This window comes from Schistocerca serialis, chromosome 11 (genome assembly GCF_023864345.2).
Source record: "Schistocerca serialis cubense isolate TAMUIC-IGC-003099 chromosome 11, iqSchSeri2.2, whole genome shotgun sequence".
NCBI classification, from domain to species: Eukaryota; Metazoa; Arthropoda; class Insecta; order Orthoptera; family Acrididae; genus Schistocerca; species Schistocerca serialis.
This window is the reverse complement of record NC_064648.1, coordinates 87,101,402-87,114,833: the sequence shown is the minus strand read 5'-3', so window position 1 is coordinate 87,114,833 and position 13,432 is coordinate 87,101,402. Positions and strand designations below refer to the sequence as shown.

Genomic DNA, 13,432 nt, shown 5'->3' with positions numbered 1-13,432 from the left:
GCTCGAGACATTACCCACAGGGACTGCATTCCCGACTGCACCGCTGTAAATTTCCTGTATTTCTTAGCTGTCACGGGTCGATTCTGCAAGAAGATTCAGCGGCGTCGTCAGCAACAGTTGAAGGGGAGGGAGTTCTCCTTGCTTCACGACAGCACGCCGGCTCGGACGTGTGCAGCTATAGTGCGGTATCTGATGAAAAATCTGGACACACTGTGCGAACAAGACTCGCGCACTGAGTCTTCCATGCGGACTTCATTGTGTATATAGACAGTTTATCCATTTCGTGAACAGAGGTTTGAGAAGATTTTCGCCTGTTATCGACGGTGATACTGCCAAGGTATCGGTCCCAGTTATACCGAGAATTGCGAGAATATTTTAATTTCAAGTTCGAAGTCGGAATTTTCTGACTTTTTCTTTCTTTACTTATATTGCGAAACTTTGCTTTTTACCAATTTTCATGCTTCTACGTCAAGGGCAAGTACACGTTAGGTTTTGATGAACGAATTTGCGAGTATCAAAATATGTGACATATACGACCGTGACTTTTTACCGCGTCGCCTTAGACACTTCACATTTTTACATTGCCAATGATCCATAGACCTTAAAATGTGCCATATATTACAACTCGATACATCTCTCCGTTCCCGAGACAAAGGGCTGTTAACAGTGGGACACACAGACAGACAGCAAAGCTATGCTGTAAAGGTTCCGTTTCCACCGATTCAGGCGGGGAACACTTAAAACAAGTCTCATTTCTCAACGGACCTTCATGTGCATCCGATTTCGTACCGAGTGAATTTTTCTTGCTTCCAGAAATAAAAATTCGAGTGGAACGTCAATATGTTGACGACATAACCAACATTCGAACGAAGGCAACCTGCGAATTGAATAATATCCGAAAGAAGGGCTTTCCTGACGGTTCCAAGGTGGTCGTACGAACGTGCTCGCTGACAGAGCGAGTGGGTTAGTGCAGTGGACTCGTATTTGGGAGGAGACGCTTCGAACCCACGTCCGGCCGTCGTGATTTAGGTTTTCTGCAACATCCCTAAATTGCTTAAGGCAAATGCCGGGATGGTTCCTCCGCAAGGGCACGGCCGTTTTCCTTCCCCATCCTTCCCTAATCCGAGCTTGTGCTCCGTCTCTGATGACCTCATTGTCGACGGGACGTTAAACATTAATCTCTTCCTCCCCCCTTGAACTGACAGAGACTACATAGAATACTTGGAGCAGTAAAACCCCCGTCTGAGCTTTTCTCAATTTTTTTTTCTTACTCCAGCGTCTAAAACTTTTAGGCTGACAGAGTAATACTTCGTCCCACATACAGGGTAGGACAAAGATATGAAAACACCAAAAAACACAGCCCATTACCTTGCCTAATACGCCGTAGTTGGCATTCAAGACAGCTTCGAGTCGTCTCGTAATGGATAAATACAAGTTCTGCATGGTTTTCAAGGGAATCTTATACTGTTCTCCCTGCAAAATAGAGGCACGTTCCGGTAACGACAAAGGAGGTGGGTAGCGATCGCACAACCTTCTCTCCAAAATGGACTACAGAGGCTCAGTAATATCGGGATCAGGTGATCGTGTGGTGGACAGGAGGATGTGTGACAGTTCATTCTCGAACTCACGAGACCACACCTACACAACGCAAGCTGTGTGAACTGGGGCCCTGTAGCCTTGCAACGCAGTGTCATCATTTGGGAACCGACATTGTGCCATGAGATGGACCTCTTCAGCCAAAATGATCGCAGAATGCTTGCCAATAACGAGACCTTGCTGTGTATTCATGGGGCCCCTGGAATACCATGATACGGCTGCCCCAATTATCACCGCAGCCGCTTCCTCCCCCCCCCCCCCTCCCCCGTCTTTGACTCGTGGCATGCAAAGTTGGCCAGAAGTTGGAGACAGTGTGCAACAAGACTCATCTGACCAGAATACTTTCTTCCAGTGCTTCACAGTCCAGGTTTTGTGCCTTCTGCATTTCTCATGGTTTTTTTTTTTATTTTTTGTTTTTTGGCCCGTCTGTCTCGCGAAATAGCCCCCACGTGAAGGTGAGAGGAGTTAGAGGCAGTACAGAGACTAACCGTCCATTGTTTTCCCCACGCACCATTCGTCAATAGAACAAGGACAGCGCAGGACAGAATAATAATTGCACTAGAAGTACCCTCCACCACACACCGTAAGGTACCTTGAGAAGCATACACATAGATGTAAGAGGTTGTGTCTTAAGGCGAGGTTCTTATTCAAATGAGCAAAAAATAGGCAAAGCTGGGAATTTTTTTTAAACAATGAAAAGACAGACAAAGGATCTGTTTTGGAGCTATGATTGATTATACTTTTAACTTTGCTTTTGCTTTTCAGTAAAAAAAAAGACAAAATGGAGCCTGTAATTATGGTCTGATCAAGGGCCTGCGAGTATGAAGCATGCAGACTGCGTGTAGTTTAGCTCCTCAGGAGTTGTCCGAAATCAAAAATGGATAACGTCAGTCGATACCACATTAAATTTATGGGAGCTTATACCTAACCACAATGAAATAACCTCAAATTTAGCGATGTGGTGCTAACTCGAACTTTGAGTTCGATTTTTGGGAGTCTGTTTCACTCTTTATACTCTTACAAAAAATGGTTAATATTACCCAGTTTCATATATTTTAGGTATAATCTCTCAAGAAAAGTGTTTACTTTTTGGGGATCAAAGTTAGAAGTTAATAGGTGGAACCGTCTTTATTTTATGCTGAACGCAGTTTTGAGAAATCGTCTCTCGAGAGTTACCTGTGTAAAGTTTAAAGGGAAACTTTTATATGTATTGACAGCTCAATTTTCATAAAGCTACTTGTTATTATATATTTCTGATGTCGCTGAACACAAATCAGGGATTAGATTTTCAAATTTCAAAACGGCTAATCCAATATGGCGGACCAAAAATTATGTTTTGACCCATTTTGACCAAAATTTCACCAACAAACTGTTTTCCTTACTTACGTTTAATCTGAAATTCCAGGGTCGTAAATCTACCCTTCCTCTAAGTCGAATTGTTCCTGGAGAGAAGTTCCCTCGTTCTTCTTGGCCAGAAAACTCGAGATGGCTGAGCCGGATATGCTGAACTGGGCAGTCTGCACACGTTGTTGGTCAGATTTTTTGGCGAATCTGCATGCTCGCACATTTTGTGACCGTGCGTCACGGCGTGACAAGTTTTCTACCTGAGCCGGCACTCTCTGGCTGAGAGCTCCCTCGGCGGCCGTGACACTGCTTTCAACAACAGGCTATAGAAACTTTTGTAATGCAGTAATTGAAAAACCTTTTCATCCCAACAGTCTAGACACATATACCTTTCAAAAAATGCAGTAAGAAAGAAATCGATTTTTTGACATTTTTAAGGGAGAACCGCGCCTTAATCATCTTTACTGTTCTGCCAAGGGGCAGGTTTCAACATGGTAGTTCTTCAGGCTGTCCAGTCTTCTGCCATCCTCTTCAGGTCCGCATTATTTCCTCTTCTCTTTATGTCGTCTATCACCTCGTACCTACTTCTTCCCCTCAGTCTTCTCCCACAAAGCAGTCCTTGCAAAGCATCTGCTAGCAAGCACTCCCTTCTCAAAGAATTTCCCAACGAGTTCTCCTTCCTTTCTCGTATAACCTTTAGCAGACATCTTCTCTCACCAACCCTTTCCAATACTCTTTCATTACTCACTCTTCCCATCCAGCTTCTCCTCTCCCGTCTTCTCCACATCCACATCTGAAATGCTTCTAACGTTTTTTCATCCTCTCGTCTCACCATCCATGTTCCTGCACCATATAGTGCCACACTCCAGAGAAACCATTTGCCAATCCTTTTCCTTAGTCCTTTATCTAATTTGCCACATAACAGTCTCCTCTTTCTGTTGAATGCCTCCTTTGCTATGGCAATTCGAGTTTTTACCTCCTGGTGACATCTCAAGTCTTCAGTTACTGTGCTTCCAAGATATCCAAATGCACTTACTTGGCTAATGGTAGATAGTCCTATTTTAATATTGGACAGTCTGCATCTTGTACTGATGACCATACTCTTTGTTTTTGCTGTGTTTATTTGCATCCCATATTCCACACAAGCTTCATTCAGATCTTTCAGCATGCTATTTACATCCGCTCACTTCCTGCCACTAATACCATGTCATCAGCAAATCTTACACATTCTATTCTCTTTCCATCAGTACATATTCCTCTTTTCCCATTTAAGCCCTTCGCAATAATCTCTTCAAAGTATGTGTAAAACAACAGTGGGGAAAGGCAACAACCTTGTCTGTCACCTCGTCAAATGCTGCTTCCTTCTGACATTTCATTTCCAATCCTTATCCTTACTTTCTGGTGTAAATATAGACTCTGTACCAGTCGTCTCTCTTTCCAATCTACTCCTTTCCTCTTCAAAATATCCATCAGCTTGTTCCACTGAACTCTGTCAAAAACCTTTTCTAAATCTATAAAAATAGCAAAGATTTCTCTACCTTTTTCCATATATGTTTCCCCTATAGTTCTTTACAGGCCAATAGCATCTCTTGTTCCTTTTCCTCTTCTATATCCGAACCGCTCCTCTGCAATCCCTCTATCCAGCTGGCCATATAGCCTTCTTTTCAACACTTTCAGCAACACTTTAGCTGCATGAGAAATTAGACTGATGATCCTACGCGCCTCACATTTTTTAGTGTTTCTCTTTTTCTCTATTCGTACCATAACTGTTGCAAGGAAGTCCTCAGGCCATTCCCCTTTGTCATATATCTCATTACCATGGTAGACTATTTCTTTTCTTGCCTTGTTTCCCAGACTCTTCCACAGTTCTGCTGGAAAATCATCAATTCCACATGCTTTCCTATTCTTCATCTCCTTCAGCGCCTTTTCTACTTCTACTTCCAAGATGGTGAATCCCTTTCCATCTTCTGGCACATATTGCTCCTCTTCGACATTAATTTCGCTTTGTATTTCCTCCCCCTTAAACAAACATTCAATATATTCTTGCCATCTGTTCAAAACCTCCTGTGGTTCTTCTGCTGAAGTACCATCCGCTCTTTATATTGATATGTCTTAAAAAACGACGCAATTCGCCAGCATCGATGCACCCGAATTGTTAGCCGGTTGCACCGCCGCAGAGCGTGCGGCAACTTCAGTGTGACTCTTTGTTTTCGGTTCCAGGGCTTACGAAGAGCATGTGCGACCTGAAGGGCTACCGGCACGTTTCGGCCATGGCGGACTACGCCCTCAGGATCCGAGAGCAGCTCGCGTACGTCAACGAACACTCCTTCAACAACTTCCGCATCCGTATCGGTAAGTCTGTCGGTCCAAATTTTGCTGTAATAGCCAGAAAAAAATGTTAATGCTGCTGCTGGCGCCTTACTGGCGGTGCGTCTGTCCCGTAAATACTGCCCGGCTGAAGAGGTAGTCAGTCAGCCAAATAAAACAGGTGTCGTGAGTCGTGGCTGCTTGTGGCTGCTATATAACACGAATTAGCTACGGAAGAATGGAGAGACTGGTACAAGCCAATCTCGGGGAAGATGAGTTTGGATGCTGGAGGAATACAGGAACACTCAACGTAATACTGGCACTACGACTTTTCATAGAATATACTGTAAGTTGAAGAAAGGTAACCTTAAATTTATATGATTTGAAGATCCAGAACAAGTCTTTGACAATGGTTTCTGCTCTAGCCTTTTTAAATTTCAGAGGATAAACGGGATGAAACACAGGGAGCAAAAGGCTGTCTACAATATGTACAGAAGTGAGACAGTAGTTCTAATATGTACATTCTAAGAAATAAAAAAGAAAAACAAACACGACGTATCACGAACGAATTATTCGAACGGGACGGAAGTCAATAGATGCGACGCACATGTACAGACATTCAAATGAATACAATTTAAGGAAAAATTGATAGTTTATTCAAGAGAAGGAGAGTGAGAAATTCGTCAAGTCAATAACGCTTTGGTCCACCTCTAGCCCTTACGCAAGCAGTTATTCGGCTTGACATTGATTGATAGAGTTGTTGGATGTCTCCTTAGGGCCTTAGGGATATCATGCCACATTTTGTCCAGCTACGCGCTAGATCATCACTGTCCCGACCTGGTTGGGAAGACATCTGACGATCTTGCTGGCCAAGGTAGAGTTTACTGGGCAAGAAGACAAGCAGTACAAACTCTCACGATGTGCAGATGGATATTCTGTTGCTAAAATGCGCCGGCCGGGGTGACCGAGTAGTTCTAGGCGCTACTGTCTGGAACCGCGCGACCGCTACGGTCGCAGGTCCGAATCCTGCCTCGGGCATGGATGTGTGTGATGCCCTTAGGTTAGTTAGGTTTAAGTAGTTCTAAGTTCTAGGGGACTGATGACCTCAGAAGTTAAGTCCCATAGTGCTCAGAGCCATTTTGAACCATTTGCTAAAATGCGAGCCCAGGACGACTTGCCATGAAGGGCAACAGAACGGGGTACCACTGTACTGAAGGGTGCCACTGATAACATCCAAATGGGTCCTGCAACGAAATGAAATGAAACTCCACACCATCACTTCCGGTTGTCGTACTGTATGACAGGTGACAGTCTGCTTGGTATCCCAGCGCTGTCTGGGCCATCTCCAGACAAGTCTTCACTGATCACTGGTGCTCAGTTCGAAGCGGGACTCGTAATTCCCCTCCAGACAACGAGATTCCAGGCCCTGATGATTAGCAAAGACGTGTCTGGAGGGGCCACAGACAGCGGTGGTATACCAGCCTATCAGCCACCATACAGCCCGACCCAGAAGTGATGGTCTGGGATGCCATTTCATTTCATAGCAAGATCCTTTAACTGTCATCCGAGGCACCTTAAACCTCAGCGGTACGTCGACGATATTCTACGCCACGTTTTATTGCCTTCATGTCACGCCATCCTGAGCTTGCATTTCAGCAAGATAATGACTGCCCGAACACGACAAGTGCTTCCGCTGCTTGTTTTCGTTCTTGGCCAACAAGGTAGCTGGATCTCTCCCCAATTGAGAACGTTTGGATCATTAAGTGTAGGACCCTCCAACGAGCTGGGGATATTGACGATATAATGCACCAGTCGGACAGAATGTGGAAGGGTATTCCTCAGGAGGACATTCAACAAATGTGTCAATCAGTGTGAGGCAATGCCAAGCCCAGTAACTGCTTGCATGAGGACCAGAAGTTGACCAATGCCTTATTGACTTTCTGAATTTGTGAAGCTCTTTCTCTTGAATAAATAATCCAATTTTTCTGAAATTGTAAACATTTGTTTGTCTGTACCTCTGCATCACATCTACCGATTTCAGCCCCATTCGGATAAATCCTTCGTGAATAATTCAGTGTATCAGGGAAACAAACGGCTTGTTCGACATTAACGGAAGTCAAGAAATGCTGAATCTACTTATTAGCCCTGATCCGTGGTTTTCAGGATGTCATGTGTGAAAGTGCAGATTGGGTTTCGCATGATAGATATAATACGTACATGAGTAATACACTGCAACCTTTTTTGAGAGAACTAACAATTAACGAAATTATCTGCGGTAATTTCATGCAGTACAATCCGAAGACACATCCCGAACTGACAATAACGAAATTATGCGCGGTTATTTCAAGCAGAACAACGCGAGAACACACCCCATAACTTTGTGTTCTCCTGGTAATTTTGTAACAGACACACTGGTGATATGTGCTATTGCACTGTTCTTTGTGAAATAACTGGTGAAAACCTATATACATCACCTGCCACGCTATCAGGGGAACAGGGGAATGGACTGATGCATCAAGCAGCTATGCCACCTATGGGACGGTATTCATACCCATTCAATGCCGAAAATAGACCACCTACAGGGGGTTGGTACATGTACAATGCTGAGCGGAACCTGCCTCCAAGGAGGGGGTGGATTATTGTTATCCATTCAACGCTGAGTGAAGTTCACCTGAGGGGAGGGGGGGGGGGGATGCCGATACCTGTTCGTTGCCAAACACAGCGCAGCTATGAGAGGTATTTGATTTTTACCCATTCCACTTCATGTACAGCTCATGGAGCCCACATAAGAGGGGTACTAGTATTCATTCAGCACTGATGGAACATGGCTGTGAGGGGATTGAGACACTATTTATTATCCCATTGGGAAGATGGAGTGGGTATGAAGAATCTGTCCTATTAGCCGAATTTGATATCATGTTTATGTCTGGAAAACTTTCTTAGTTTAAAGAAGAGACTGAACCTGCCAAAGCGCTTGGATTACAGGCCTTCTGGTACGGGATCTACTCCCAAAGAGAATGTTAAATGGGCCTCAGAAAAACAGTCTCAGGTTGCTACACCTACAAACTTTGACCTCGCTCTTGTACTCATGTTTACTTTAAATCCAGACAAAGTTAACGACATAATATTGCAACTGTTAAACGGGATCAAAAATGTTTTAATGTGTGTGGGCTACTTTTTGAAACCTCCGATCAGCCGCGGAATTAAAATCACACTTTGGATGTTTTGCGCAGTATCACTGGTATGTCTGTCGATTGCATCATGTCACTTTTCAGTTCTGTGCACACAGTGAGCACATAAAGATGCCTAGATCAGTGGTCTGTCTGGGTGAGTGTGAAAAGCCTGCTGAGGGATTTCCTCTGATTTCATGCAGCTTTCTGTGATGAGATGAGGGTATTGGAAAGTTTGTGCCAAGCTGCAACAAATGTCTTAGTTAGAGTGGGGACTACGTAGAGAAACAGCTGGCAGGTGTAGTTAAATGTTGCAAATAAAACATTTTTCTAATTCGCTGTGGCTCGCGACGGAACGGGAAAACAACATTCGTATTCTGTTTTACTAATGTTCCACTCTTTTCTAATCTATTCCTACCTATTTTCCTGTACACAGGTTGCGTCATAAGTAACAGGAAAACTAGTGTGGGTAAAAGTGCACTGTCCACTCACATTAATGTGCGCACATTTCGAAAGCTTCAGTAGACACCTTTTGCAGAGTGGACTGCTGTGAGACGTGCAGGAAGTGAGGTTCCGGAAGGTAGCGTGAAGGATGTAACGTGCCGATTTCAGTGCCGTAGCCAGCTGCTCCAAGTTTCTCGCTTGAGGCTCCATGCTGCGAACAGCCCAGTCAACTTCGCCCCACAGAGTCTCGATTGGTTTTGCAGCTCGTGGTCTAGTGGCTAGCGTTGCGGCCTCTGGATTATGGGGTCCCGGGTTCAATTACTTGCCAGGTTGGGGATTTTCTATGATCAGGGTCTACGTTTCTGTGTTATCATTTCATCGTCATCATCATCATGATCACCATCATTATCATTCGTGACAGTGGCTAGATTGGACTTTGTATGGGCGCTGATGACCGCGCAGTTGAGCGCCCCCAAAAGCAAACATCGTCATGAAACTCAGTTGGGAGAGCATTTGCCCACGAAAGGCAAAGGTCTCGAGTTCGAGTCTCGGTCGGGCACACAGTTTTAATCTGCCAGGAAGTTTCATATCAGCGCACACTCCGCTACAGAGTGAAAATCTCATTCTGGAAACATCCCCCAAGCTGTGGCTAAACCATGTCTCCGCAATATCCTTTCTTCCAGGAGTGCTAGTTCTGCAGGGTTCGCAGGAGAGCTTCTGTAAAGTTTGGAAGGTATGAGGCGAGGTACTGGCAGAAGTAGAGCTGTGAGGACGGGGCGTGAGTCGTGCTTGGGTAGCTCAGTTGGTAGAGCACTTGCCCGCGAAATGCAAAGGTCCCGAGTTCGAGTCTCGGTCCGGCACACAGTTTTAATCTGCCAGGAAGTTTCATATCAGCGCACACTCCGCTGCGGAGTGAAAATATCATTCTGGAAACATCATCGTCATTGTCGATTGGGTTTGAGTCAGGGCAGTTCAGTGGTCAGGGGAGCACGGTAAGCGCATCCTGGAGCTCTTCGAAACACGCAGATACACTATGAGCTGTGTGACACATTGTGTTGTCCTGCTGGTAGATACCATCTTGCCGAGGAAAAACAACTGCATGTATGGGTGGGTACGGTGCTCTAGGATAGATGCATACTTGTGTTGATCTATTGTGCCTTCCATAACGATGAGATCACCCAGGGGATTCCACGAAAACAGCTCCAAGACCATAACGTTCCCTCCTACGTCCTGGACACTTCTGACGATTGTTGCATGTACTTCCACACCAACAGCCCTCCGTCTGATGGAGCGTAAAACACGATTCATCTGAAGAGGCCACCTGTCGCTTGCCCAGTTGCAGTACTGGTGTGAAAGTTTAGGCCTTCATCGCTGATGAAGAGCAGTCAGCACGGGGGTACGAACCAGGTGCCTAACGCGGAGGCCCGTACACAGCAACGTTCACTGAACAGTCGTTGAGGAGACGCTGTAGGCAGCCCTTCGGTTCATCTGGGCCATCAGATGCTCAACATTCTGCATGTCTGTTCGCCGGCACACACCTCCACTGTGGTAGTTCAGCCCTGTCAACTATGGCCCGTGGTGTATCGCAGTTGCCTTGGCACCCTTTTGGATAGAGCCGCTTTGTCATGCACAGTATATGTCAACGTCGATGACAAACCGTTGCGGAAATACTTCCACCCTTGGCCAGAAAGGCGAGATGATGCCCTTTTGAATGCCAGCTAAATCGCTCCGTTTCCACATTACGACGAGATTGCACTGCTTTCGACATTGCTCAACACGTTTTATATACCCTCCACAGCTGCTGCTGTCACCTGCAGCCTGTGAGTGGCTATTGCACGTTGGCGCTGAACACAGGCGGTGGCCGAATTAATGTGACTGGACCGTGTGTATGACAGTAGCGGCGAAAACACTCCAGAGGAAACTCGTCCACAAGCAGTGGTTACAAGTCGCCACTGACTACGGCATGAGCTACCATTATAGTTAGTACAGACGAATTTGGAAGGCTTTCCGTATATGGATTGAAATTTCAGCCACATCCCACGGTTAGGGGACGTACTTCACGCGTGATGAGCCAGCACTGATGTGGTCCGAGGTGAACAAGTCGAAGAGATCCTGTGCCTCAGTCGGCAACGCCACCTTGCCGCAGTCCCCTGGGATCCTTTGTCTCAGCTCACCTCAAAAGTGAAGTGTACACTAATGGCAGTGACGCGATTGACGAATTGCAGCGGCAAAGTATTCAGGGTGGTCCATTGATGGTGACCGGGCCAAATATCTCACGAAATAAGCATCAAACGAAAAAACTACAAAGAACGATACTTATAAAGGCACATTTGCATGCCGTGCGTGAGTTTCCTCGGAAACGCGAAATCTTAATTAAATAATTAATCTGTGACAAATAAATAAAGCCTATGGCACAGAACTGCAGCGCTGTGTCGCTGATAAAACAAAAACACAATTACGATACTCTTATGTTTCTTTAAGAGGAGAGGTCTTGGACAAGTGGTGCGGGAAGCACGTATATTTCATTGACTGGCACACCGCCATATTTGATGTTATATAAGAACACTGCGAGTTGCAATCTTACTAGGCACTCGATTCTGTAAAGAATTTATATTTATGAAAGTAAGTAGAATTATTTAACTGTAGGTTTACTCGTTGAATATATCTGATTTAACTAACTGTGTAAACTTTCTATGTTTAGTAGACAGTCACCTCTGTACGACGTATTGACATGGCTGGCAAATTATCCTAATATTGAGGTTTAGATTTGAGTCCGCACCTACCGCAGCAGTCTTTGGAAACGATTTAAATACGAAGTCCGATTATTTGAGTCTTATTTCACGGTCAACTACGAATAACATTACATTTACGAAAAAGCCATTGTCAAGCGTCTGATACCGAATAATTAAACGTCCACGTTCCAGATAAGCAAATATTAATTACATACAATCACTATCATACATAATTAATAATTAATATTTTATTTTATTTATTTATTTTATATACTGGTCTAGCTTGAAGGGGGAAACCAGATGGCGCTATGGTTGGTCCGCTAGATGGCGCTGTCATAGGTCAAACGGATATCAACTGCGCTTTTTAAAATAGGAACCCCCATTTTTAATTACATATTCGTGTAGTACGTAAAGAAATATGAATGTTTTAGTTGGACCACGTTTTACACTTTGTGATAGATGGCGCTGTAATAGTCACAGACATATGGCTCACAATTTTGGAAGAACAGTTGGTAAAAGGTAAGTTTTGTAAATTAAAATACAGAACGTAGGTACGTTTGAACATTTTATTTCAGTTGTTCCAATGTCATAAATGTACCTTTGTGAACTCATCATTTCTGAGAACGCATGCTGTTACAGCGTGAATACCTCTAAATACCACATTAATGCAATAAATGCTAAAAATGATGTCCGTCAACCTCAATGCATTTGGCAATACGTGTAAAGACATTCCTCTCAACAGCGAGTAGTTCGCCTTCCGTTATGTTCGCACATGCATTGACAATGCGCTGACGCAGGTTGTCAGGCGTTGTCGGTGGATAACGATAGCATATATTATTTTAAACATAGCTGCGTAACAGCAAGGGTTCCACGTAATTAGATTTAAAAACAGCCGACCCGTTGCAAAGGATAAAGTAATCTTTACCTAGGTTTCGATAAGTTTAAACCTGTCTTCTTCAGAAGTCGGCACTATTATATTAACATGGCGTAATACGTCGTTGCCACTTTTACAAACGTCTCCGTAGCTCCATTAGTCAAAATCAGATATTGCCCTAAGAGTAGGGTTGTCAGATAAATAATCTGATTTTGACTAATGGAGCTACGGAGACGTTTGTAAAAATGGCAACGACGTATTACGCCATGTTAATATAATAGTGCCGACTTCTGAAGAAGATAGGTTTAAACTTATCGAAACCTAGGTAAAGATTACTTTATCCTTTGCAACGGGTCGGCTGTTTTTAAATCTGATAGCATACATCCTTAAACTTTCCCCACAGAAAGAAATCCGTGGACGTCAGATCTGGTGAACGTGTGGGCCACTGTATGGTACTTCGACGACCAATCCACCAGTCATGAAATATGTTATTCTATACCGCTTCAGCCGCAAGCGAGCTATGTGCTGGACATCCATCATGTTGGAAGTACATCGCCATTCTGTCATTCAGTGATACATCTTGTACTATCATCGGTAGAACATTACGTAGCAAATTAGCATACATTCCACCACTTAGATTGCCATCGATAAAATGGGGCCCAGTTATCCTTCCTCCCATAACGCCGCACCATACATTAACCCGCCAAGGTCGCTGATGTTCCACTTGTGGCAGCCATCTTGGATTTTACGTTGCCCAATAGTGCATATCATGCCGGTTTACGTTACCGCTGTTGGTGAATGACGCTTCATCGCTAAATAGAACGCGTGCAAAACATCTGTCGTCAGCCCGTAATTTTTCTTGTGCCCAGTGTCAGAACTGTACACGACGTTCAAAGTCGTCGACATGCAATTCCTGGTGTATAGAAATATGGTACGGCTGCAATCGATGTTGATGTAGCATTCTC

At 44.4% G+C, this 13,432-nt stretch overlaps 1 protein-coding gene across 1 annotated transcript in view; it reads left to right on the top strand.

The window, feature by feature from the left end:
* The window catches only part of LOC126426481 (adenylate cyclase type 5-like), an 858,869-nt gene that overhangs the window by 765,619 nt on the left and 79,818 nt on the right, over positions 1 to 13,432 (top strand). Inside the window, exon 18 of the mRNA XM_050088392.1 lies at positions 5,161 to 5,292. Coding sequence (XP_049944349.1) covers positions 5,161 to 5,292 — 132 coding nt within the window. The remainder of the gene's footprint in view (positions 1 to 5,160; positions 5,293 to 13,432) is intronic.